Genomic DNA, 24603 nt, shown 5'->3' with positions numbered 1-24603 from the left:
TGAGATAGTCGGATGTCTGTGGTGGTAGTGTTAATGTGGTGCTACTTGAAGATGTCGGTGTCCTTGAGCTGAGGTTTGAAATTTCTGTAGATGCTGTTTATCTTGTCATGGAAGAAGTTTGTGAGGTTGTCGAAGAGTTCCTGTGAGAGAGTGATGTTGTTTGTTGCACCTGAGGGTTTCTAGAATATTTTGACTATGTTGAAAGTTCTTTGCTGTTATTGAAGCTTGACTGGATGATTGAGGCTAAGGCATTTTTCTTCAATTCCTTTAACTGTCTGTGGCAGAGGTTGAGGGCTGTCTTGAAGGTAGTCTTGTTGGTCATGTCCTTGCTGGTGTGCCTTCTCCTTTCCAGTTGTTTACAGTGTCATTTAATGGTTCTGAGGTCCTCGGTATACCAGATAGCCTGCTTGGTGGCCCGTGTGATGGTGTTGTTGCAGATGGGGACACCGCTGTTGGCACAGTTGGTAATCCAATTGTTGATGTTTCTGATGTTCTGGTCTTGGTTGTTTGGGGAGATGGGAAAGGTGATGGTGAGGGCATTGATCCAAGTGTCCTATGAGACTTTGCTCCAGCTGCGGTGGGGCTGTGTTTGGCAGATTGGGGGCCATGGTCCTTGAGCTGGTGATGTTGTAGTGGAAAGAAGAGTGATTAGTCCAGGTGAGTTCATTGGTGTGGAATACCTATTGTTGTCACTAGAGGTGAAGATGGGGTCTAGCATGTTGTCTGTAGTGTGCAAGGAGTTGTGGACAAGTTAGGGGGTAGTCTGATGTTGTTCATGTGATTCAGGAGGCTGGTAGTGTTGAAGTCATTGTGGTCATCGAGATGGAACTTGAGGTAGCTGAGGAAAATGTAGTAGTTGGAATCTATGATGAAATCGACAAAGAAGTTGCAGAAGGCTGATTGTGGTCCTGGAGGATTGTAGGCAAGAGTACCCCTGAAGGTTGTTTTGTCATCTATTTGGAGTTGGAAGTTGAGGTATTTCATGGCTGTCGTGATGTTGCCGTTTGTGGTGGTGCATTGTTTGATTACTTGTGTATGATGGCAATCCCTCTGCCAGGCTTGTTGGGTGATCTTGTAACCTTTGGGTATTGCAGCGGCGATGCCATGCGTAGTAGTGGGGTTGAGACAGGTCTCTGTGAGGAAGAGGACGTCAGGTGTGAGGGTGGAGAGGAGGTCCTAAATCTCTCTGGTGTTTTTGCAGAGTGAGAGTGTGTTGAGTAGGGTGCATGCAAGTTGGTAGGCTTGATATTTGTAAAGCGCAAACAAATCACCCGTAAGGGTCTCAGGGTGCTGGGGGCCGTCTGGGATATTAAGTGAACTATTGCTCAGAGTCACAGGATGCTGAGCTGATCTGCCTATGGTTCTGGGTATACAACTGTGAGCCATGCATTCCGGAGTCAGACGCCATGGCCGCTGCGCCACACCTCTCCCCAAGTTGGTGTTTTTGTTCTGGTTGTGTCTGTGTTGTGTTCATGGTAGGGCTGGTTGGTGGGCTTCTGTATGTGCTGTGGCAGGTAAAGTGGCAGTGGCTGCAGATGAAAGGTCCTACCGTGGAGAGTGGGTTGGCATGGTGGCAGTGTTTGTTGCAGAGTCTGGGGTTGAAGGTATAGAGCTAAGCAATGGTGTACTTGTGGGGTGCGGGTGGGCCGGGTTCCTGGCGTTGGGTACGGTCCAGGTGCGCCTGGGTGTAGACGGGCACAGATGAGTGCAGACAGGCTTGCCTTTGCGCTGCGGCCACCATTAAGGAGGTCTTGAGAGGTGGGAGGGGCACGTGGGCAGGGCTTCCAGGGCCAGAAAGAAGAGCTGGAAAGACGTGCAGGGGAGCAGGTAGAGAACTGGTGCGGGAGGGGGAAAACGGGTGAATGGCAGTGGGACCTGGGGGGGGGGGCAAGATGGGATCAAGAGAGAGCAACTAAGGTGGCAAAAGTAAACAGCAAAAGTACACAGTGAAAGGTGGAAAAGGTAATTAGAAAAGGAGGCAATAGTATGTGTAAAAGCAGCAAAATTAGCAGCAAAGATGAGGCAAATGTAGCTGAAAAGAAGGATGTAACAGTGGCAGTAAAGGATGCAAAGTATCAGGAAAAGGTGGCAAAAGTATTCAGAAAAGGAGGTAAAAGCTGCAAAAAAACGGCAGTATAAGTAGCAAAAAATTGAGGCAAAAGTGGAAGAAAAAGGTGGCAGAATGAACCGAGAAAGATGGCAAAAAGAGAAAAAGTGGGAAGCAGGTACAGAGGTGAAGAGAAGCGGAGGAGGAGAGAGGAGGCAGTGGTTTCTGGAGCAGCAGAGCACTGGGTCTGAAAGGGCCTTGACTGGTCTGGGGACCAGTCGAGGTAAGTGAGGAGCCTGGCCATCTTCTCAATTAGGTCATACTGCGGCCACCATTAAGTAGGTCCTGGCAGGTAGGAGGGAAGCAGTGATTGGGGCTTCCTGAGACAGGAAGAAGAGGTGGGATGACCCGCAGGAGAGCAGGTAAGGAGTGGGGGAGGCAAGAGGAGAGACATAAGTGGGGGGGAGAGGGAGGGCCAAAACAGAGTGACAAAGGTGGTAAAAGTAAGCAGCAAAAGTATGCATAGAAAGTAATCAGAAAAAGTCGCAAAAGTATCAGAAAACGGGGGTCAAAAGTAGCAGAGAAATAGTACGTGAAAGCAGCAGGAAAATGTGGCAAAAGTAGCAGGAAAAGGTGTCCAAAGTAATCAGAAAAGGAGGCAAAAGTAGCAAAAAGACGGTAGCAAAAGTAGCAAATAAATTAGGCAAAAGTGGCAGAAAATGGTGGCAAAGGGAGCTGAAAAAGGTGCCAAAAAGAGAAAAAGTGATAAGGTGGGGAGCCGGCACGGAGGTGAAGAGCAGGTAGGAGGTGAAAGGAGGAAGCGGTTGCTGGTGCAGCGGAGCTCCGGGTTCGAAAGAGCTCTGGCTGATCGGAGGGCCAGTCCAGAAATGTGCAGAGTCTGGGCACCTGCTCCTCTCTGGCCCAACCAACTCCTACGGTTTGTGCAATGCAGGATTCGCCTTGCAATTGGGAGGCAGAGGTTGATCATCAGGGAGGTTTCTTCTTTTACAGTAGAATTGGGCAGGTTTGCTTAAGATTGTTATTCTCTGTAAAGTCACAGAGGAGCTATTAAGAGTCAACATTTTCTTTTTAAGTTTTTACACTGGTTTCTAGGTCAAACACTCCCATCAGTTGTTTGTTCTTTGATCTAGCAGCTGAGGCCTGCTTGGACCAATTGCTAAAGGGATGCATCAGGCTGAACATAGCCTGCAGTGTCAGCAGTGAACTGAAGGGCAGTGCAGCCATTTGAAGCTGAGCAGGAAAGTGAGCTCTTGAATCAGACTGAGAGTTTCATGCTTCATAAATGAGCAGTGCTTGGAAACTGTGGGGCATATTTACAAGCAGGCGATAAAAAATGATCGCCGCTTTTGCGGCCGTTTTCGGCCGAAAAGTGGCGATCATTTTATCGCCTAATTAGCAGGGCCACGCTAACACGTTAAACCTTGCATTAGCGCACCCATTCTTAACGCCCAGCTTTGCATCTCTATGCAAAGTGGGCGTTACTGACCTGACATGGCTAGAGAAATGTCGCTAAGCGCCATTTCTCCTATCGTCAAGCCCCACGCTATGAAGCATAGGGTCAGGAAAAGTAGCAATAACCCCTGTTATCGCAACTTTCCTTACGCCTGCTTCAGGACTGACTTAGACATGATATCCTATGGAGGGAGGATATCATGGCTAAGTTTGTGAGGCCCTATCAAGAAGCTAACGCCGCATTCCGTGAGATTATCGCTGGGTTTCCAGCGATAATCTCACGTAAGGCAGTTAGCGCTAGGATTTTTATCGCTGAGGAGATAAGCGTTGCTAATAGCACGCTATCTCAGCGATAATTATCCACGTTACCCGGCGATAATTATCCTCACACTAAGAGCGCTGAGCGATAATTATCACCGGGTGTTGCTGATATGCCCCCAAGAAGCTACTAACCAGTGGCGTAACGAAAGTTAAAGGGGGCCCCCCCTGCAATGTACACAGAGGAGCCCCTGCTCCGAATTTTATCCGGAGCGCTCAGACTCGAGCGCTGTGCTGAGGGGGCCCCCTGCAGCTGGGAGGCTTCCGCATCGCAGGGGATGCGGGGGCCTGTGTTACACCCCTGCTACTAACCAATGTTGGGTCATTGTCGTCCCAATAATCTGTACTATTGTTAGATGATGGATGGGTTCAGAGCTCCCTCTTAGATATCTTAACTCACCACAAATTGACCTCTGGGGTAAGAGCCATGAAACAGCTTTAATACTGCCTAGATTAGGCAGTTGCTTTGTTAGCGCAAATGCATTTTGCAATCTTTTCTTCAGAAGACTCCTGCAACCATCTGTAGGACTAGCAGGGTTTTTCTATTGCATCTCTCCAGAGAACACAAGGCACTTTCAGATGTGGCTTACAGTTCTTCTTTTATATTTTCTTTAGATTTAGTTTATATTTCTTAGTAAATGCACTAGAAACTTAGGGCCATATGTAGAAAGCAAAATTGCGATCGCAAACGCCGAAATTCGCTGAATTTCGGCGTTTGCGATCGCAATTTTGCTAAGTGGTATGTAGGAAGGCAAATCTGCGTGCAAAATAAGGATTCGCTAAATTTGCGATTCCTTATTTTGCAATTGCATTTAAGGAATCGCAAATTTTGCGATTCCTTAAATGCAATGTAAGAAGCACCAAAAAAGTGCAATTTGGCCTTAAGGAATCGCAAATTACCACCAACTACAGGTTGGTGGTAATTTGCGATTTCTTTCAAAAATGCATATTTTTGCATTTTTCAAAGTGACATGTGGTGCACACACATGTCCTTAGGGCATGTATGTGTGCCACATGTGCACCCATGCTCATTTCAGGGGTGCAACAGGGTGTCCTTTTGACACCCTGGCACACTTGAAATTGCATTCTCAATTTGCGATTCTCTAATTGAGAATCGCAAATTGAGAATGTCTTCCCATTCATTCTTATGGGCCTCTAGGCCCATAGGAATGAATGGGGAGGTATTCCTTAATTGCGAATTGCAATTTGCAATTCGCAATTAAGGAATATGTAGGATTCGCAAAATTATTTGCTAATCCTACCTACATTCCGTTTTGCAATTCTCTAATTGCGATTCCCTAAAAATTGCAATTAGAGAATCGCAAAACACGTTCTACCTACATATGGCCCTTAGCATTAAAATCATATGTGAAATTAAAACGATTAGTGCTATTATAACAGATGAAAAAAACAAATGTTAAAAAAATCAAAGAATAAGAACTTGCATCCAATCTTCCATACTCCGTCATCTACAGCGCAAGGTTTCGGCGGTGTACTTACTCCAGTGTGCATGACAGGTCCTCACTGCCCTCCGTGTTGTCATAACGTTCCTCTTTCACTTCCACTACTTGCTGGTCACTTGTTTTTCCAATACCCACTAGGAAATTGATATTTTGAACCGTTTTGAGGGTTGTATCCTGCATCAGTGTTAAGTGCTTGTAAGCTTGGAAGCCACTGCCCAGTTTTTGGGCATTTTCCTCCCAGTTTTCAGTGAGTTCGGCGGGCGGGGGGCCAGTCAGCAGCTCCCCGGTAGATCTGTTGACGCACCAAAAGTTGCCATCCGGGGTGAAGCACATGAAGAGGCTAAGTTCATCCCAGTTGGTACCATTGCCAATCTCTTCGGCGTTCTCCACCCAGCCCGTAGTGGTTGAGTTAGGATAAAGGCCTTTGACTAACTTCCCTGCAAGCACTCCGTACAAGACTCCCACGGCATCATAGCAGAGGGCAGTAAACTCGCCCCATCGGTCTCCGTCCAGCCTCTTGGCTTTATTATCAATCCAGGATTCGTCATCGGCGGTGGGTGGCCGGCCTTTGTACAAGTGCCCATCTTGAGTGACAGCATAGATGTTCCCTTTAGGGTGGAGTATTACGAATTTGAACTGCTCCCAACCACTTATCCCAATAAGTGTGGCCTCACTAAACCAATCGGCGCCCGCAGTGACTGGCAGAGGCCCCCGGTACAGTTCGTCTCCGCGCACGGCGTAGATCTTCAAGTCTGGGGCGCCGTAGGCGATCTTGCTGGCATTCTCGAATGTTCCAAGCTCTATGGCTCTGGCGGGAAAATCATCGCTTTCATCGTGTGGAGGCAAGCCTATTCTGCAGGTACTTCCTTCATCCACAGTGAAAAGAACATCTGAAAAAGAACATAAACAAACATTTGTTTCATGAACTGATATAATTCACAATTATGGAAATGACAATTGTATGTTTAACAGGTGTCATTTAGCTGTAAAAAAATAGCGGAATAAGCCATGACATCTGGGTGGGCTACAAGCACACATGAGCTGTACAGAGACGATAGTTTGTTCAGGAGTGCACAGAGCAATTTCATAACTAATACTGTCTTCCACTATTACATCAGCTGTATGACGTGGGCCCTTCCGTATGTCTTTATTCAAATATAAAGGTTCCCCTCCTAATTTAATATGCAGATGCACATCCTAAGGTAATCCCTTGTTCTTCTTAAAATGTATTTGTATGTTTCACACATGATCACATTAGTTTAACTCATTGGGTGACACTGGTATTTTGATATGCCACCGGAAATCAATGCCTCTCTGTGCTGAATTCCCCTTTAACACTCCTTCTACATAAGGAAGATGCTAACTCTTGCATTAAAAAATGAAAGCTGTCTGCTTTGAAGTCCTAGGAGTCTACTATTGCATGAAGTAACACAGACCTGTGCTGCCAGTCTCCATTTTGCCATTGAATGGGCTGCTTTATCAATGGCCGCCCATCCATGGGTCTGAGTGCTATGATTAGGTTTCCAGTCATTTTACCTTTCAAAATCTTTTTATTGGTGTTGGACTTGGCCCTCACTGCAGGGTCATCCCCAAACTTTTAACTTCATCCCTCCTACCCTCTGAATTCATTTTTGTTGACATTTGGACTCGCCCAACTTTATCACTGTTAACCAGCGCTAACGTGCTTGTGCCCTCCACACTCAAACAGGATAACATTGGCTTGCGCTTGAGTGGCACATTTAATGTACTTGTAAGTCTCTAATCTTTGGTAAGATATGTACCCAGGGTCTGTAATTTAAATGCTCCTTGTGTGCCTGCATCACTCATTGGGCCACAAACTACAGTAACCCTTTAAACCTTGTCTCACAAGGGGCGTGGCCTGCAGCCAGACAAGTAAGACGTTCGACTGATGAGCTCTGGATATGACGATGGTCTTCCCACACACCCAGGACACCTGTCTGAGTGCCTGAAACCGGAGAGTCATCCCAAGGAAGTAAGTTGGCTCGAAGAACCACTATAATGATGGCCAGCAGCCGCAGCCAGGAAAGGGAAAAATGTCTGGTAAATCCCACCCGATGCGTTGAATGAGGTGGCCATCTTGGTGCCTACATTGCTGTGGAGGATTGAAAACGAGGCCAACCCATAGTATTGTTATGTCCTGCGAGACACGTTCTAGTGTCTCGACAGACATTGAGTTAGTAGCCACTTCCCTATGGAAGTGGGTGCACTTGCACCCTACACGCATCCCTCACAGGCGTCACGAGTGACATGAGCCTGCTAATGAAAGGGCCCGGGTGCACGTGCTCGTGGCCAGTTCCAAGAACCATACACACGGTGTCTGTACCTTGATTACAAAGCATGTGAGCCTAGGGCCCACAACGTTACATTGGCGACAAGGGTGGGATCCGACCCCCCCATGCCGTGCCGCCTAACACCTGAAATGTCGTGAAGAAAGGCAAGTCTCCCCTGAGGAAGAGGTCGCATCATCACAGGAACAGGGTGAATCTTATTCCAGAATGTGAGGGGGAAACTGAGACCCTTCAACACCTCTCTGCATATACTGCGACCCGCCTGCGGAGAGACGGTGTGAGGTGGTGGGTAGCGCGATGAAGAGGATACAGTGACATCCGCTCAAAGTGAGACCGGGTTGTCACCAAAACTGTGCAGTGACCCGTACGTAGCTGAAGCCCTGTGGGCAGGAGAGTCGTGAGGTAGTGCAGTGCATCCTCAATGCGCACACTGCCGGCCCCTACTGTGTGAGGTGACCCCGACAAAGTAATCACCTTCGTGCTCCCGTGACTGCCCCTGAAGCAGCGATACAAAAGAGTGCACAGAAGGTACCCTCCCTGCAGCCCGAGTACCCGCAGCAGAAAAGCATCCTCCACCACCTTGTGAAGCCAGACGGCAAGGCAGACCCTTCCTGCCCCGTGGTAACGGCAATCTACTGCTGCAAGGTAGATGAAAGACCGAGCATGCTCCACAGACGCTTTGCGATAAAAATGGTGTCTCACTTGTGTGGGAGGCCTAAGTACCCGCGACAGGCAACGGCCCAAAAACGTATTGAGGCAAAATCAAAATTGCCTATCACAAAATGTTTTGGGCCTTTGCCTGTCGCAGGTACTTGGGCCTCCCACACAAGTGAGTCACCATTTTTATCGGGAGACCTGGGGGAACGCAGGGTGGTAGGACATTTGTGTCAGGCCAGTGATGCCACAACTTTCCCACACAAAAATGTGTGAAAAAAGTGATTATTTCAGATAAGTTTCAGGTTTGCAGGGGATTCTGGGTAAGAAAACATTGGGGGATCCACGCAAGCCATACCTCCCTGGAATCCCCCGGGTGTCTAGTTTTCAGAAATGTGTGGGTTTGGTAGGTTTCCGCCAAGCCCCGGGCCAAAAAGTCATGGGACCCCCCTTGCAAAACCAGATTGTTTTGTGATAGGCAATTTTGATGTCGCCTCAATACGTTTTGCGCTCTTGCCTGTCGCGGGTACTTTGGCCTTCCACATGAATGAGGCACAATTTTTATCGGGAGACCTGGGGGAACACTGGGTGGTAGGAAATTTGTGTCAGCCCGGTGATGCCATAACTTTCCCACACAAAAATATGTGAAAAAAGTGATTTTTTTAAGCTAAAATTCAGGTTTGCAGGGGATTCTGGGTAAGAAAACATTGAGGGATCCACGGAAGCCATACCTCCCTGGAATCCCTCGGGTGTCTAGTTTTCAGAGATGTGTGGGTTTGGTAGGTTTACCTAGGTGGCCGCCAAGCCCCGGGCCAAAAAGTCATGGGACCCCCCTTGGAAAACCAGGTCGTTTTGTGATAGGCAATTTTGATGTCGCCTCAATACATTTTGGGCCCTTGCCTGTCGTGAGTACTTGGGCCTCCCACACGAGTAAGGCACCATTTCTATCGGGAGACCTGGGGGAATGCTGTGTGGTAAGAAATTTGTGTTAGCCCAGTGATGCCACAACTTTCCCACACAAAAATGTGTGAAAAAAGTGATTATTTCAGCCAAATTTCAGGTTTACAGGGGATTCTGGCTAAGAAAACAGTGGGGGATCCACACAAGCCATACCTCCCTGGAATCCCCCGGGTGTCTAGTTTTCAGAAATGTGTGGGTTTGGTAGGTTTCCCTAGGTGGCCACCAAGCCCCTGGCCAAAAAGTCATGGGAACCCCCCTTGCAAAACCAGGTTGTTTTGTGATAGGCAATTTTGATGTCCCCTCAATACGTTTTGGGCCCTTGTCTGTTTCTGAGTACTTGGGCCTCCCACACGAGTAAGACACCATTTTTATTGGGAGACCTGGGGGAACGCTGGGTGGTAAGAAATTTGTGTTAGCCCAGTGATGTCACAACTTTCCCACACAAAAATGAATGAAAAAAGTGATTATTTCAGCAAAATTTCAGGCTTACAGGGGATTCTGGGTAAGAAAATATTGGGGGATCCACACAAACCATACCTCCCTGGCATCCCCCAGGTGTCTAGTGTTCAGAGATGTGTGGGTTTGGTAGGTTTCCCTAGGTGGCCGGGCCAAAAAGTCATGGGAGCCCCTTTGCAAAACCAGGTCGTTTTGGGATAGGTAAGTTTGATGTCGCCTCAATACATTTTGGGGCCTTGCCTGTCGCAGGTACTTGACCCACCCATGCAAGTAAGGTACCATTTTTCTCAAAAGACTTTGGGAACTCGGGGTGGGTGGAAATTTGTAGATCCACGCAGATTCCAGAACTTTCCACCACAGAAATGTGAGGAAAACTTGTTTTTTTAAAACAATTTTTTAGGTTTGCAAGTGATTCTTGGTAACAGAACCTGGTGAGAGCCAGTCAAGTCACCCCATCCTGGATTCCCCTGGGTGTCTAGGTTTTAAAAATGTATAGGTTTGCTAGGTTTCCCTAGGTGCAGAAGAGCTAGGATGCAAAAACTACAGCTAGGCACTTTGCTAAAAAGTGTCATTTTTCACTGTGAAATTGTGGTGTGTCCACGTTGCGTTTTGCGCCGTCAACTGTCACGGGCACTAGGCCTACCCACAAAAGTGAGGTACCATTTTTCTCGGAAGACTTTGGGGAATGTGGAGTGGGTGGAAATTTGTGGATCCACGCAGATTGCAGAACTTTCCACCACAGAAATGTGGGGAAAATGTGTTTTTTTTCTTTACAATTTTTTAGGTTTGCAAGGGATTCTGGGTAACAGAACCTGGTGAGATGCAGTCAAGTCACCCCATCCTGGAATTCCCTGGGTGTCTAGTTTCTAAAAATGTATAGGTTTGCTAGGTTTCCCTAGGTGCCGGCAGAGCTAGGGTTCAAAAACTACAGCTAGGCATTTTGCCAAAAAAGGGTCATTTTTCACTGTGAAATTGTGGTGTGTCCACGTTGCGTTTTGCGCCATTTCCTGTTGTGGGCACTAGGCCTATCCACATAAGTGAGATGCCATTTTTCTTGGAAGACTCCGGAAAATGCAGGGTGTGTGGAAATTTGTGGATCCACACAGATTCCAGAACTTTCCACTACAGTAATGTGAGGAAAATGTGTTTTTTTGGACAATTTTTTAGGTTTGCAAGGGATTCTGGGTAGCAGAACCTGGTGAGAGGCAGTCAAGTCACCCCATCCTAGATTCCCCTGGGTGTCTAGTTTTCAAAAATATATAGGTTTGCTAGTTTTCCCTAGGTGCCGGCAGAGTTAGGGTTCAAAAACTACAGCTAGGCACTTTGCCAAAAAAGGGTCATTTTTCATTGTGAAATTGTGGTGTGTTCACGTTGCGTTTTGTGCCGTTTCCTGTCATGGGCACTATGCCTACCCACACAAGTGAGGTACCATTTTTATTGGGAGACTTAGAGTAATTCAGATTTGTAAAGCAAATGTTATTACCTATTGACTTTTGATGCATTTCTGCCTTCCAAATGAAAGACAATGTGTAAAAAAGAAGTCATTTTGAAAAATGACCGATAATTCTCATGCTAGTATGAGTATTCCCAATTGCGGAAATGTGCAAATATCTACTGTTTCTAAACTCTATATTTTGCTCCCATTTCAGAAATACATAGGTGTCTTTTATACCGATTTTTCCATGTATACATTTTCCCAGAATAATTGCTATGTACCCGGTGACATAATAAAAAACCATTGCAAGTCGCTGCTCAGTTTTTGGCTCTGGGTTCATCGGGTTCTTGGAGAACCTACAAGTCCTATATATCCCCACAACCAGTAAGGTCCAGCGGATGTAACGGTATATTGCTTTCAAAGAGCTGTCATAATTAGAAGACGTTACAGGTGAAAACGTTGACACAAAAGGCTGTTTTTTTCAACTAATGTTCAATTTTTCCTATATTTAACTGTTAGTTTCTATAAAGAAACCTTGAAGGATCTACACAAATGATCCCTTTCTGAATTCCGAATTTTGTCTACTTTTAAAAAATGTATAACTTTCCAGGATCCATTATTGTTTTCATACCCATTTCTACCATTAACTGGAAGGAGGTTGAAAGCACAAAAAATAGCAAAAATAGGCTATGTCCCGGAATAATGCCAAAACTGTGTAAAAATTTTGGTTTTCTGACAAAAGTTTGTCATTCCCTAAAAGATGGGAAAATTGTGATTTCGGCCCCACAAACCCTTTTTTGATACCATTTGCAGGGAAAAAACCAGACGCTTTCATTTGCAGCACTTTTTTCCCATTTTTCCCCAAAATACCAAATTTAGCTGTATTTTGTCTAACTTCTGGGTCCTCTCCATGGGAATCCACAAACCCTGGGTACCTTTAGAATCCCCATGATGTTGGAAAAAAAGGATGCAAATTTGGGGTGGATACCTTATGTGGTCAAAAAGTTACAGGGGTCTAAGCGCAAACTCCCCCAAATAGCCTAAAAAAGGCTTAGCACGGGGGCAAAAAGCCTAGCAGCGAAGGGGTTAAATTGACTGGAGTGGGAATTGTACATTTCACCGCTCCACAATCCAACACTTTCCCTACTGTTACAATGACTGGAGTGGGAATAGTACATTTCACCCCTCCACAATCCAACACTTTCCCTACCGTTGTATTGACTGGAGTGGGAATGTTAAAATTTACCCATCGGCAATTTAACATTTTCCCTACTGTTGCACTGATTGGAGTGGGAATAGTAAATTTAACTCCTCCGCAATCCAACACTTTTCCTACTGTTGTACTGATTAAAGTGGAAATAGTAAATGTAACCTCTCCGCGATCCAGCACTTTTCCTACTGTTGCTCTGACTGGAGTAGGAATTGTAAATATTACCCCTCAGCAATCCAACACTTTCTGTACTGTTGCACTGACTGGAGTAGGAATAGTAAAGTTAACCCCTCTGCAAGATAACACTTTCCCTACTATTGCACTGACTGGAGTGGGAATTGTAAATTTTACCCTTCCACAATCCAAATCCTTCCCTACTGTTGCACTGCCTTTTTTACCCTTCTATCATCTAACTCTTCCTCGACTGTTGTTATGTCTGGAGTGGGGATAGTAACTTTAACCCCTATGCAATCCAACACTTTCCCTACTGTTGCACCGACTGGAGTGGGAACAATACATTTTACCCCTCCGCAATCCTACACTTTCCCTACTGTTGCTCTGACTGGAGTGGGAATAGTAAGTTTTATCCCTCCCGCATCTAACTCTTTCCCTACTGTTGTTAAGTCTGTAGCGGGGATAGTAACTTTAACCCCTCCGCAATCCAACACTTTCCCAACTGTTGCACTGAGTGGAGTGGGAATAGTAAATTCTATCCCTGTACAATTCAATGTTTTCCCTACTGTTGCATTTATTGTAGTGGGAATAGTAATTTGTAGTTTTCCTGACTTACATTTTTTAGTACCGTTTTGTTTTATAAATTGGAGTGGCTATACTATGTTTTATATGTGGAATTTTAAAGTTTAGTTTTTATTAATTACATTTATATTATTAAGTTTTGGTCTAGTTAAAATGATATTTCTAATTAGTAATGTTTTAATATGCAATATGTTTTTAGTAAATTGAAATTTGTATTTTTTTGTAATTAAATAGGTATGATTTTTAAAATGTTATGTTATTGTGTAATTGGGTATATCTCTATCTATATCCCTCTCTCGCTCATGAAATGCGTCTGCATGACTGTGCTTTTCCTGCAGTCAGAAAGATCAAACCTCTGAGTGTGGCTCTGGCTCCTTTCACTGCCCTTAATTTGCCTTAATTTTCTAGTTGCCAAATGTCTTGCAAGGCAAATGAACAGCACCAAAGTTCATTAATAATAAAACTGTTATTGCCCTCTAATTTATCTATGCGACTTGATGGAGCAGCTTAAAGGTGGACCCGTATGAAATTTCAATTACAGCAGAGTAATTGAAGTACTTTTGGTAATTCTGCATTGCGCTTGGACACAGAGTAGCCAGTAATAAAGAGATTACTCCAGCTGCATTATTGAGAGTAACTTGGGAGGGAAATGTCCTACTGTGACAGCACATTTATTGAGCATGAGCAGATGGTCAGGCTCGCTGTTCATGCATTTTATTACTATTTCCATCCCATTTTGGAAACGAGGGAACATTTGTATGCTAAGAAATAGCACTAAACACACAATTACTCTTCTAGTGTAAATATATGTAATCTCACTGAAATCTTAGGTAAGTCCGTGTGAGTATGCTACACTGAATTACACGAGTTACTTTCACCCCAACTCAAAACTTGACATAACCAACAGTAAGCAAAACCTGCTACACATCTGCCAAATTTGGTGAGGATTCATCAAACAGTGACACATTTATTAGCCAATGAACACTTTTTTAGCCTCTCTGCTTGATGGACCTGCGTGAACTTGAGAAAATCAAGAGTAGGCCTACATGCTCTGTCAAAATTTGTGCAGATCCATTAGATGTTGCACACGCTACTAGTAAATCACAAATGTTTTGACCCCCCTTTACCACCTTCCCCATATTGGATTTTCACAAAACCTTAAATACTTACCCTGGGAGTAACTTGTTAATTGCCTGCCTCATTTATTGATAATTCATCACACAGTGATAAAGTTATAAGCAACTGAAAATTGTATTGTCCTCTATTTAACTTTGGCCTCTTCATAGGTTAGCACAAAAACTGATATGCCAATCAAAAAGCAAACCTTTTAACCTTCTGCCAAACTTTGTGCAGATTCTTCACACAGTGCCTCAGTTAATATTTGAAATGCACACTTTTTTGCTCCCCTCCTTTTAATAATGTACCCCCTTTTAACTTTGTTCCCCCAGTGGATATTCATTAACTACTGAATTCTTAAAGTTGATTAAACGTGTCATGCAGATCTCTGTGCAGTGGTGTCCAAGTTATTAGTACTTAGAAAATATTTTTGACCCATCCCTTTTATCTTTGTCCCTCCATAGGATCTTCATGTAACCTTAAAACATCCCTGCAATGTGTATAATTTGCTATCTACTTGCCATATTGGAACAGAGTGATCAAACAGTGCCCAAGGTATAAGCAAATGAAAATTGTATTGAACCTTCTTTTAACTGTGCTCCCCCTCTATGGATTGACATACAATTTGACATCAGCTATCAAATACGGAGCGTAAGAGGGAATTATGTGATAATCATATTAAAAACTCATTGACCACCCAAATCAGGTTAAAAACCCATCAGCCAATAGTCTCAAAATGGGCTAACAAGATAAGAATATCTGGTCGGTACTGACCAGTTGCTCACTCTGTCATCATCTGCACTTTCCTAACCTTGAAGTACCCAATATAACATGATATTGTCACCAATTTGATATATATCAATGGATAAACCAATAAAAACCAAATCATTTATCCCGCCTGACAAACATTTTACAGATGCATCATGCAGAGCCCGATTAACAGAGGTATTTACATGTAATAAAGTTATGAGTGTGGAGTCTCCGCGCTCATGGTGGAGTCTCTGCACTTGTGGCAGAATCGCCACACCTGGGCTGAATCTCTGTGCGGCGCACTGCAGAGAGTACACTACGTGAAGATTCCGCCCCAAGTGCAGAGACTCCACCATGAGTGTGGAGACTTTGCACTTGTAACTTTACTACAAATAGGTACTTTGGTGAATCAGGCCCACAGTGTCAAACTTGTTCGCAACTGAACACTTTTGTGTCTGTGACCACTAGTTTGGATATACACAGATTCAAATGGCACCAACTTGATAGGCTCAATCACAAGTGGCTTTACATCTGGCAACAGTGCTTAATCTTTCAAGTCCATACACAGCGTGTTTTTTAAATGCTTATATCTCAAAATCTACTGAATAGATTTACAGTTCCGCAATTTTTGTTCCATCGTTTGGCAAAATCCCCGATGGGAACTGAAATCACAAATGGGACACTTTTCACTCCCTCTATTTCCCATGGATGGATATTCATAAAACTGACTAAGGGCCTAATTTATATGTTTGGTGGAGGGATACTCCATCACAAATGTGCCAAATATCCCATATGCTGTATTTCAATTGCATCATATGCTATGGCACTTGTAATGCTGCAGACGGAATATTTGCCACATTTGTGACAGAGTATACGACCAGACGCTTGAAAACTATAGACAAAACACTGTCATGCTCACAACCTCCCACTGTTCTTGTTCACAGAAATCTACTTCGCTCCAGTTGAAAAATGGCCCTCTCTGTAGGGTCACCCGGAATGTTTTGCCTTCCTCCTCCTACTTTTTGATGATTTCATTTTACTGGCCTTAGATCTTTTCCAGTGCCAACCAGTGCTAAAGCGCATGTGCTCTCTCCTCTAAACATGGCAACATTGCCAAATTCAATCAATCTTCCAAAAGCAGATCATAAAAAAATACATAAATAAAAACATACAATTAAAAGGCAAAAATATTAAAAATATCTACAATAAAATACTTTGATGACATTCCATTTAAAAAGAAAAAAGTACATGGATCTTGGGTCAACGACTTAATAGGAAAATAGCAGCATAAATTAGGAATAAACTCGTACTGCAACACCGTAACTTCAATATTAGGTTATCTAAAATACATAAATTAGAAGTCATTGGGCCTCATGTAGGTAGCATACCAGTTACCACTTCTTAAATACCGAACGTTACCGAATCGGTATTTAAGAAGTGGTAACTCGTATGTAGGTAAAGTGTCGGTAATTTTTACCGATTCGTTAAAATTCGGTAATTACTGAATCGGTATTTACCGATTCGGTAATGAGGCATACCTTCCCATTGATGGGAAGGTATGCCTCATTACCGAATCGGTAAATACCGATTCGGTAATGGGGGGAACACATGCAAGGGTGGCAGGGTGTCACATTGACACCCTGTTGCACCCCTGATTCGGCCATGTGTGCACATGTGGCACACATACATGCCCTAAGGGCATGTATGTCTGCCACATTGCACACTGCTAAGCGCTTAAAAATGCTTACACACATCCATTAATTATTTACCACCAACTATTAGTTGGTGGTAAATACCGACTCCTAAAAACACCCACACACTCCCCCTACATCTCATTTCTGTATTCGGAATTTACCGAATCGGTAAAATTACCGATTCGGTAATTTTACCGATTCGGTAAATTACCGAATACAGAAATGAGCCCCCTACATACCAAAAGCCAAAATACCGGTCGGTAACGGTATAATTACCGAAAATCGGCCGTTCCCGACCGGTATTTGGCTTCCTACATGAGGCCCATTATCCTGATAAAAGACTAAGGGCCTCATGTAGGTAGCCAAATACCGGTCGGTAACGGCCGATTTTCGGTAATTTTACCGTTACCGACCGGTATTTAGGCTTTTGGTATGTAGGGGGACAATTTCTGTATTCGGAATTTACCGAATCGGTAAAATTACCGAATCGGTAAAATTACCGATTCGGTAATGTTACCGAATCGGTAATTTTACCGAATCGGTAATTTTACCGATTCGGTAAATTCCGATTACAGAAATGAGATGTAGGGGGAGTGTGTGGGTGATGTTTGGAGTCGGTATTTACCACCAACTAATAGTTGGTGGTAAATGAAGAATGGATGTGGAAATGCATTTCAAAGCGCCTACAAGTGTGCAATGTGGCAGACATACATGCCCTTAGGGCATGTATGTGTGCCACATGTGCACACATGGCCGTTTCAGGGGTGCAACAGGGTGTCATTGTGACACCCTGTCACCCTTGCATGTGTTCCCCCCATTACCGAATCGGTATTTACCGATTCGGTAATGAGGCATACCTTCCCATCAATGGGAAGGTATGCCTCATTACCGAATCGGTAAATACCGATTCGGTAATTACCGAATTTTAACGAATCGGTAATAATTACCGACTCATTACCTACATATCATTTACCACTTCATAAATACCGAATCGGTAAAATTCGGTATTTATGAAGTGGTAAATGTGTCCCTACCTACATATGGCCCTAAGGAGCATATTATAAAGAATGGGGTTAAAATTATCACCGCTTTAGCGGCAGGAAACTGCCGCTAAAGCGGGAATATTGGGCTTGATAATATGGCCTTGAGAATTCCAATAGAAGCCCAGGTTCACACCAGAACATGGGCTTCTATTGGAATTCTCAAGGGCATATTATCAAGCCCATTATCTGTAAATGCCACATTTAGAGAAATACATTTTCTAATCTGAGCCATTGGGTGCCTGCTGCCTGTCTCTGATACACGCCTAGGGAGAGTTACAGCTGGACTTTGTGTATTCCCCCTAGACAGCCAAACAAAATGGGAGCTTAGGTGTGACTTGATGGACTATCCTAGGAGGATGGGAGGTAGGAGCTGGGCACATATTCACACTTACACCTGAATAGGCTGTGTCCTGTTCCCACAGAAAGTGCTGCATGCCCCCCTGTAGTGAGTCTGGAATCAGGGCAGGAATGAAAGACCTCTGTGCCCTTCAAAGGCATCTCTTTGAAGTCTCCTCCAATTCAAAAACACAACTGGGTATAAGTACTAGACCTCTAACACCACCACTTCAGTACACTTCTGGACTTGTGACAAATCTGCCAGGGTGAAGAACTGCTGTGCTGCTGAAAGGGCTGCCACGCTGCAAGACTGCTGCTTTGTTAGACTCACACCTTGTGGCTGTCCTGCTGCCTGCTGTTCCCCTGCCTGGGTGAGAAGGACTGGATCTGCATAACCTAAACCCAGATTGACTTCAAGGGCCTACTGGCTTGCCTCCTGATCTGAATTCTCAGGGACATACATACTTCCAATCCTTCTTATGCTGTACCTGGTCTCTGCTGTCTGTGAGTCAGCCCTGCCAAGTGGTGCCACCCCAGTTCTGGATCCTTGGAAATGAGGCCTAAGGTGCTTGCTTCAACAAAATCCAGGAATTCTCTCTAGAACCTGCAAATTGGCACTGTTGCATGGGTCAGAACTGGCACATTACAGCTGTTATGTGACCAGAGCCAGCGCATTGCCTATACTGCGAGGATCAATGTCAATATATCACCTTCGGAACAAGCACTTCAGAGGATGAAAGCCTTTCATGCTACCAAGAACTCTGCATTGCATCCCCTGCGTTCATTGGAGCAGAAGCATCACCACTATTGCGCGTACAGGACCAGCGCATCGCTGCCATTGCGAGGATCGATGCTGACGCATCGCTTTAGGTACACCTTAAATCTTCCTCAACGTTGATGCAGCCTGGATCAAGGTAATCTTTTTCAGCAGCCCTAGCTGGGTCCCTGTATTTGGTCCATGCTCCATTGCAGTCAGACTGAAGTTTTGATTTTTTTCCTTTGCGGTGCAATCAGATATCCCAAATAAGCGCTTATTGCTTCTTAGCGCTATTTCACAGTTTATTTTTTAAAAAGTCATATCTCAAATTCTACCTATTGAATTTTGTTGTTTTGGTCTTGTGTTATTTATAAAATTGAGTTCTGTTTTTCTAACCTGCTGTTGAGTCTTAATGTGGTATTTTCATTGTGTTACTGTTTGAAGTGTTACACAAAGTGGAGCTAATGTATGCCATATTCAACACTAACACTCGCCCACACGATCATATCTCCACCAACGCTGGCTCTTCTGATGCCTTGACCTTCTCAAAATTTCAACCGGTCACATTTGAGAAGATCCACTCTTATTCAGCAGGCCAAATCAGGCTACCCCCATTACCCCTTTCCCCAATATTATCTTCAAGCAAGCTCCCGAGTTGCTGACTCCCAGTCTTACTGATATTTTTAATGCCATGTTTCCACAGGGTTTTTTCCCTACTATATGGAAAAAGGCATCCATTTTGCCATTACTGAAAAAACCCAACCTTGACCCCCACTGAACCTAATAACTACAGGCCAATCTCCTGTCTTCCTCTACCTGCTAAACTAGTGGAGAAAGTCATGAATGAACAGCAAACTTACTATCTACAGAACAACAACTATCTGGATGAAACACAGTTTGGATGTAGACCAGAACATAGTACGGAATCTGCCCTAATCAAAGCCACAGATAAAATCAAAGTAACGCTGGACACAGGGGGAGCTGCTGTTCTGATTTTGCTTGATCTATCAGCAGCTTTCAACACTGTTGATCACAATCTTCTGCTAAATCATCTAAATTCCATCAGCGTTTCCGACAAAGCACTTACACTGTTTTCATCTTTTCTCTCAGGCAGAATACAATCAGTAGCCATGGGCAGCTACGAATCTCCTCCTTTCGCCCTTCCGTGCGGAGTTTCTCAGGGCTCGTCCTTGTGCCCCACACTCATTTATGTATCTGAACTGGCAAAACGTGTAAGATCTTACGGACTGGCACTGACATCTTATGCAGATGATATACAAATTGTAGTGTCACTATCAAAAAATACTGCACCACCAATGCAAAACTTTAAGGACTGCATGCTGGTGGTCAGATCCTGGATGAGCTCTCATTGTATGAGATTGAACCCAGACAAAAGAGAAGTAATCACTTTTGACAACTTTCTGCCAAAATGGTCACAGAATTGGTGGCCGCACAAACTTGGAACGGCACCCATCCCAGCAAACAACGCAAAGAACCTTGGTGTGATTGTTGATAACAAACTTAATGTTTAAGCACAGGTAAATGCCATCTGCTCATCAAGCTATGGTTAATGCTTTCTCCTCATCGAGCTTTTTTCTGCTAAAAACAATCAAAAAAATACTACCTTTTATCCCAACGGATAGTAGGAAAACAGTGATTTCTTCTCTGATTCTTGCAAAGCTGGATTACTGTAATGGTCTCTATCTTGGCATGCCTGAAAAACAACTCAATAAGTTGCAAATGATTCAAAATGCGGCCGGGAGGCTTCTGCTGGGAATCCCTAGCCACCTTTCAGTTCGAAAACTTCTTCATTAGCTGCACTGGCTCCCAGTCAGGAACCACATCATCATTAAGGCCCTCTGCATCACCTATAGAGCACTTCAGGAACCAGGCCCATGTTCCTGAGATGCCTACTCTACAGGTATGTCCCAAAAAGGCATTTGCGCTCTAAAGGAGCTAAATTGCTAACAATTCCAAAAGTTCTCAAATCTAGTTGGGTTGGCAGAAGCTTCAGGGCGGCTGCCCCCAAACTCTGGAATTCACTCCCTTTCTCCATTAGAACACTTCCAACTCTATTTGTTTTAGGAAGGCCTTGAAAACTAGCCTATTTGAAAAATAGAGACCCACGCCTTACAGGAACATGCTTACTCTACCCTTTAGCATCAAGACACCTCTGGGTATTTACACGCTTAATAAATTTATTAACATATCATAACACATTGCCTCTTAATTTAAGCCTGACTGCTCTGTGCCAAGCTACTACTGGTTAATTTAGGATTCGCTTGTGACTTACTCTGACTAGGATTGTTGCTCCTACTTGGATAGGGTGCGTACCTTTGCCAACCAGAGACCCAATTTCTAACAGCTCCTTTGACTCCACTTGGCTTCTAAAGCTCTTGTATATTATAGGCGTGGATGGAATGTTTCATTCCGCCCGGGAATGTGGTGGGATTTGGTGACTCTGCATTACTCATGCAACGTGGAGTTTGGCTAAATTCTGCCAATCGTTGACTGGTAGAATTATTTCCCATGAAGCTCCAGAAATGTGCGTGAGATTTTGTTTCTCCAAGTACGATTTTCTAAAGCAGTTGGTCATGGGTGCTCAGGAGCAGTCACGGTCAGATGTCTGTTTCTCGAGTGGATCTGCTGCTGCTCAGGAAGATTTTCTACTTGAGAGGCAGCAAAATAAACTCAAATGGTCGATCGCTTTTGCACACCACATAGTACTATTTCTGCTGATATTTCCGTGCAGCTTGCGCTACTGGTGCTAAATTGCAGCAGAGCACTGCAACATGCATATTTTTGGCCCAAAGGGGGAACTTCATAAAATCTTACTGAGTTTTTATTGAACTCTGAAAAATTATGCAGAATGAACCTCCGCAGGTTCTGTCCACCCCTAGTATATTACAGCATGCCATAATGCTTTGTCTCTGTTTCTGGCACCTTCCTCAAGGAATAGTGGCTTGAGATTGTGGCATGCTGTGTCGTGGCTTTTGAAAATGGTTTCCTAGTATTGGCAGGATGCAGTCTCATTGTCATTCAACCATGGGCTGCCCACCATGGTTTTTTAGCAGGAAACTTTATGAGCAAATCGTTTCAGTTAGAAGGAGCTGGCTGCACTACACTTGGGTGAAGGTGGTAGCTTTTAAAACCTAGTCCCCCACTTAAGGGACTGGTGGTCATGAAGAAAACAAAAGGAGGGGGTAGGTCATGCCATATTGTCACAATTTGGGCAAATTCGCACTAACATTGACTCTATTAGGTAGATGTACAGTTTCTCTTCAAAAGTGCCTATGCCTGAGCAGAGATATTCAACTCATGGTTCTCATCTAACAGACGTTGCCCCAATGGTTTATACTAGGTAAACCACAGAAAACATACGGACAGTCGAGTTTGCTTTTGGTCAGAATATCAGCTGATTACATTAGCTGTCAGATTCGGAATAATTTGGATTAAGACCCTGGTAAAGGCTGCCAAAACATGCTTGAATATGTCTACCACACCAGTAATTTCTTGGCCTGCATTACTCTCACCTTTGACCTGGCCTATCCAAATAACTGTGAGCCAGATCACCTGATGTCACTCATGTTGCAATCTGAGAAAACAGATCACCAATTTCATACTACTTACAAAATGTTCTCGATAAACGTAATGTTATTGTCAAGCTTGGACTATGCCAATGGCCACCGAGTCATTAAAGGTATGGTATAGGCATATTGTATGTTTTCATGTGAGGAGTTCTCCACCCCTACTGTGGAGTCTCCGCAGTTGTAACTTACTATAAAATCGGATGTTGTGAATTCCAAAACATATGTAAACTTGCACAAAAGTATAAGTTGACCTATGTGAATCAGTCCCATGGTCTGCAAGGTGCGGGTATGGTTGATAGGCTAATTCTCCTTCAAACACCATTGTGTGCAAAGTATTGAATGAGATCCATTTCATACCCCTTCCACAGGATTGCAGAATTGTCTCTAACAATTTAAAAAAAGGAGTATTAATAACACATTTATAAATCTTGGGAGTTGCCGAGATCCTTACCAGGGTCGGATTGCGATCGCACTTTCCTGGATTGTCCCTCTCATGGATCACCATTTGCTTAGTCTCATTAGACTCATTTTTAGAAAAATTATTTTTGTTAAGCATTTTAAAGCCTTTGGTGAAAGCTAAAAGTACAGCAGTTTGGCTAGCCTGGTGAGCTGAAATATTATGGTCCAAAGGGCCACAACTACTGAGCATAGAGCTCAACAGTAGTGCCTACGGGGACAGAGTGGAGTAGAATCTTGTAGAGTGCCATGAAATGTGGTAGACTTTTATAGAGTGGAGTTATATAGAGTGAAGCAGAGTGTCATACTATGGAGCGGCGTATACGTTTTTAGTTTTTTGGGTTTATTAGGGGAGGGGGCTGCATGCCGCCCATTCGCTGGGCCGATTTTGGCTCCAGTGACCCCATTCCCCGGGGCTAGGCCTTTTTGAAATGGTGTAAGGGGCTGCGCAGTCCTCCTCCCACACCGATTTCAGCTTTGGGAACCCCATACTCCAGGGCACCCTTTTTTTTATTTAGGGAAGAGGGGCCGCGCAGCTCAACTCCCTGGGCCACTTTTGGCCCTGGCAACCCCATCCTCCAGGGAACTGCCATATAAAGATGGGACCCCATGCCCTGGGACCTGGCCTCCATTCCGGATGCCCTAGTTCCACCCAGGGCACTCAGTAACTTTAGCTGGGGATCTCAGGGGAAGCCTGAAGGCCCCTGTGGTCCCTGCCGGCTCCCGGCTCCCTGCGGAAAGGCAACTCCCTGTGTGTGAAAGCAATTCTGCTCCGCTACCTTCAATGCTCTCACTTGCTGGCTTGGTAGGAGCGGTAAAGTTCCTGCCAAGCCACAGCAGACAGCTATGTCCTGGGGGTGGGCACCCCAGGACATAGCAGGAGCTGGCCCTGAGGGTTGATGGTCCCCAGGGCCATCTGTGGCTCCAGGAGGGGGTTGCGCGCACCCGCCTTTTGTATTTGTAAGGCCTGCCCTTGGAAGGTAGCAGTCTCTGAGTTGAGAACATTCTGGGAGGGGGGCTGCGCAGTCCTCCTCCTAATTTTCTAAAAAGAAGCTATCCCCGGGGAGGTAGGGATTCCCAGGGATGTCTGAGAGGCTCCCATACGAATCCATTAGCCCCGTGTAGGTGGTGGCCCCCAGGGCACAGGGGGCCCAGGCGGCCCCCTATTTAGTTGTAGAATGTGGCCCAAGGGAGGTGGTGATCCCTGGGGCATTAATAAGCCCCGGGAGGGGGGCCTGTGCGCACCCCTCCTTTATTCACAAAATGCCCTGGGACCTGGCCCACCTGGAGCCGATTATCTTCTCTCATCAGGGGCTCAATGATACAAGCGGCATGGCTCCGTTGCAGTAGCGTTTTCTTTATTGCAATTTAGTCAACAAATTCAATCCCTCACATATTTATAAATATATAAATATATAAATATCTTCGAAATGTAAGCCTCGTTGTTTTAGCCACACGCTATTATTACCCTAGAAATTCTTTCATACAACCATATGCTTTAGTTATTCATATGTCTTTTGCTTCAGTTACTGTAGGACAATGAAGGCTATGGGATAGGACTGAAGGTTTTGTAGTAAGGTCTGGGATGAGGAACACATATGATGAAGGAATGCAAGAGACGTGCATAAAACATGCCCAGTGGACAATCAGGAACAGTGAACCCACTAATCTGAAACACTCATATAAGGTGCAATGTGACGTATAGAATTACACTCAAAATCGTTTGAGCTTGGTGTCAAACAGATGATACTTAAATCTATTTCACATCCATAACTTTGTA

General features: G+C 44.6%; 1 protein-coding gene across 1 annotated transcript in view; it reads right to left on the bottom strand.

Moving 5' to 3' along the window:
• Positions 1-24603, bottom strand: part of LOC146863372 (uncharacterized) — an 85849-nt gene that overhangs the window by 57332 nt on the left and 3914 nt on the right. The window contains exon 2 of the mRNA XM_085642801.1: positions 5339-6191. Within this exon, the coding sequence (XP_085498927.1) occupies positions 5339-6191 (853 nt within the window). The remainder of the gene's footprint in view (positions 1-5338; positions 6192-24603) is intronic.

This window comes from Triturus cristatus, chromosome 2_2 (assembly GCF_964204655.1).
Source record: "Triturus cristatus chromosome 2_2, aTriCri1.1, whole genome shotgun sequence".
Taxonomy (NCBI): domain Eukaryota; kingdom Metazoa; phylum Chordata; class Amphibia; order Caudata; family Salamandridae; genus Triturus; species Triturus cristatus.
The sequence above is the reverse complement of the archived record's forward strand: the minus strand, read 5'-3'. Positions and strand labels throughout refer to the sequence as shown.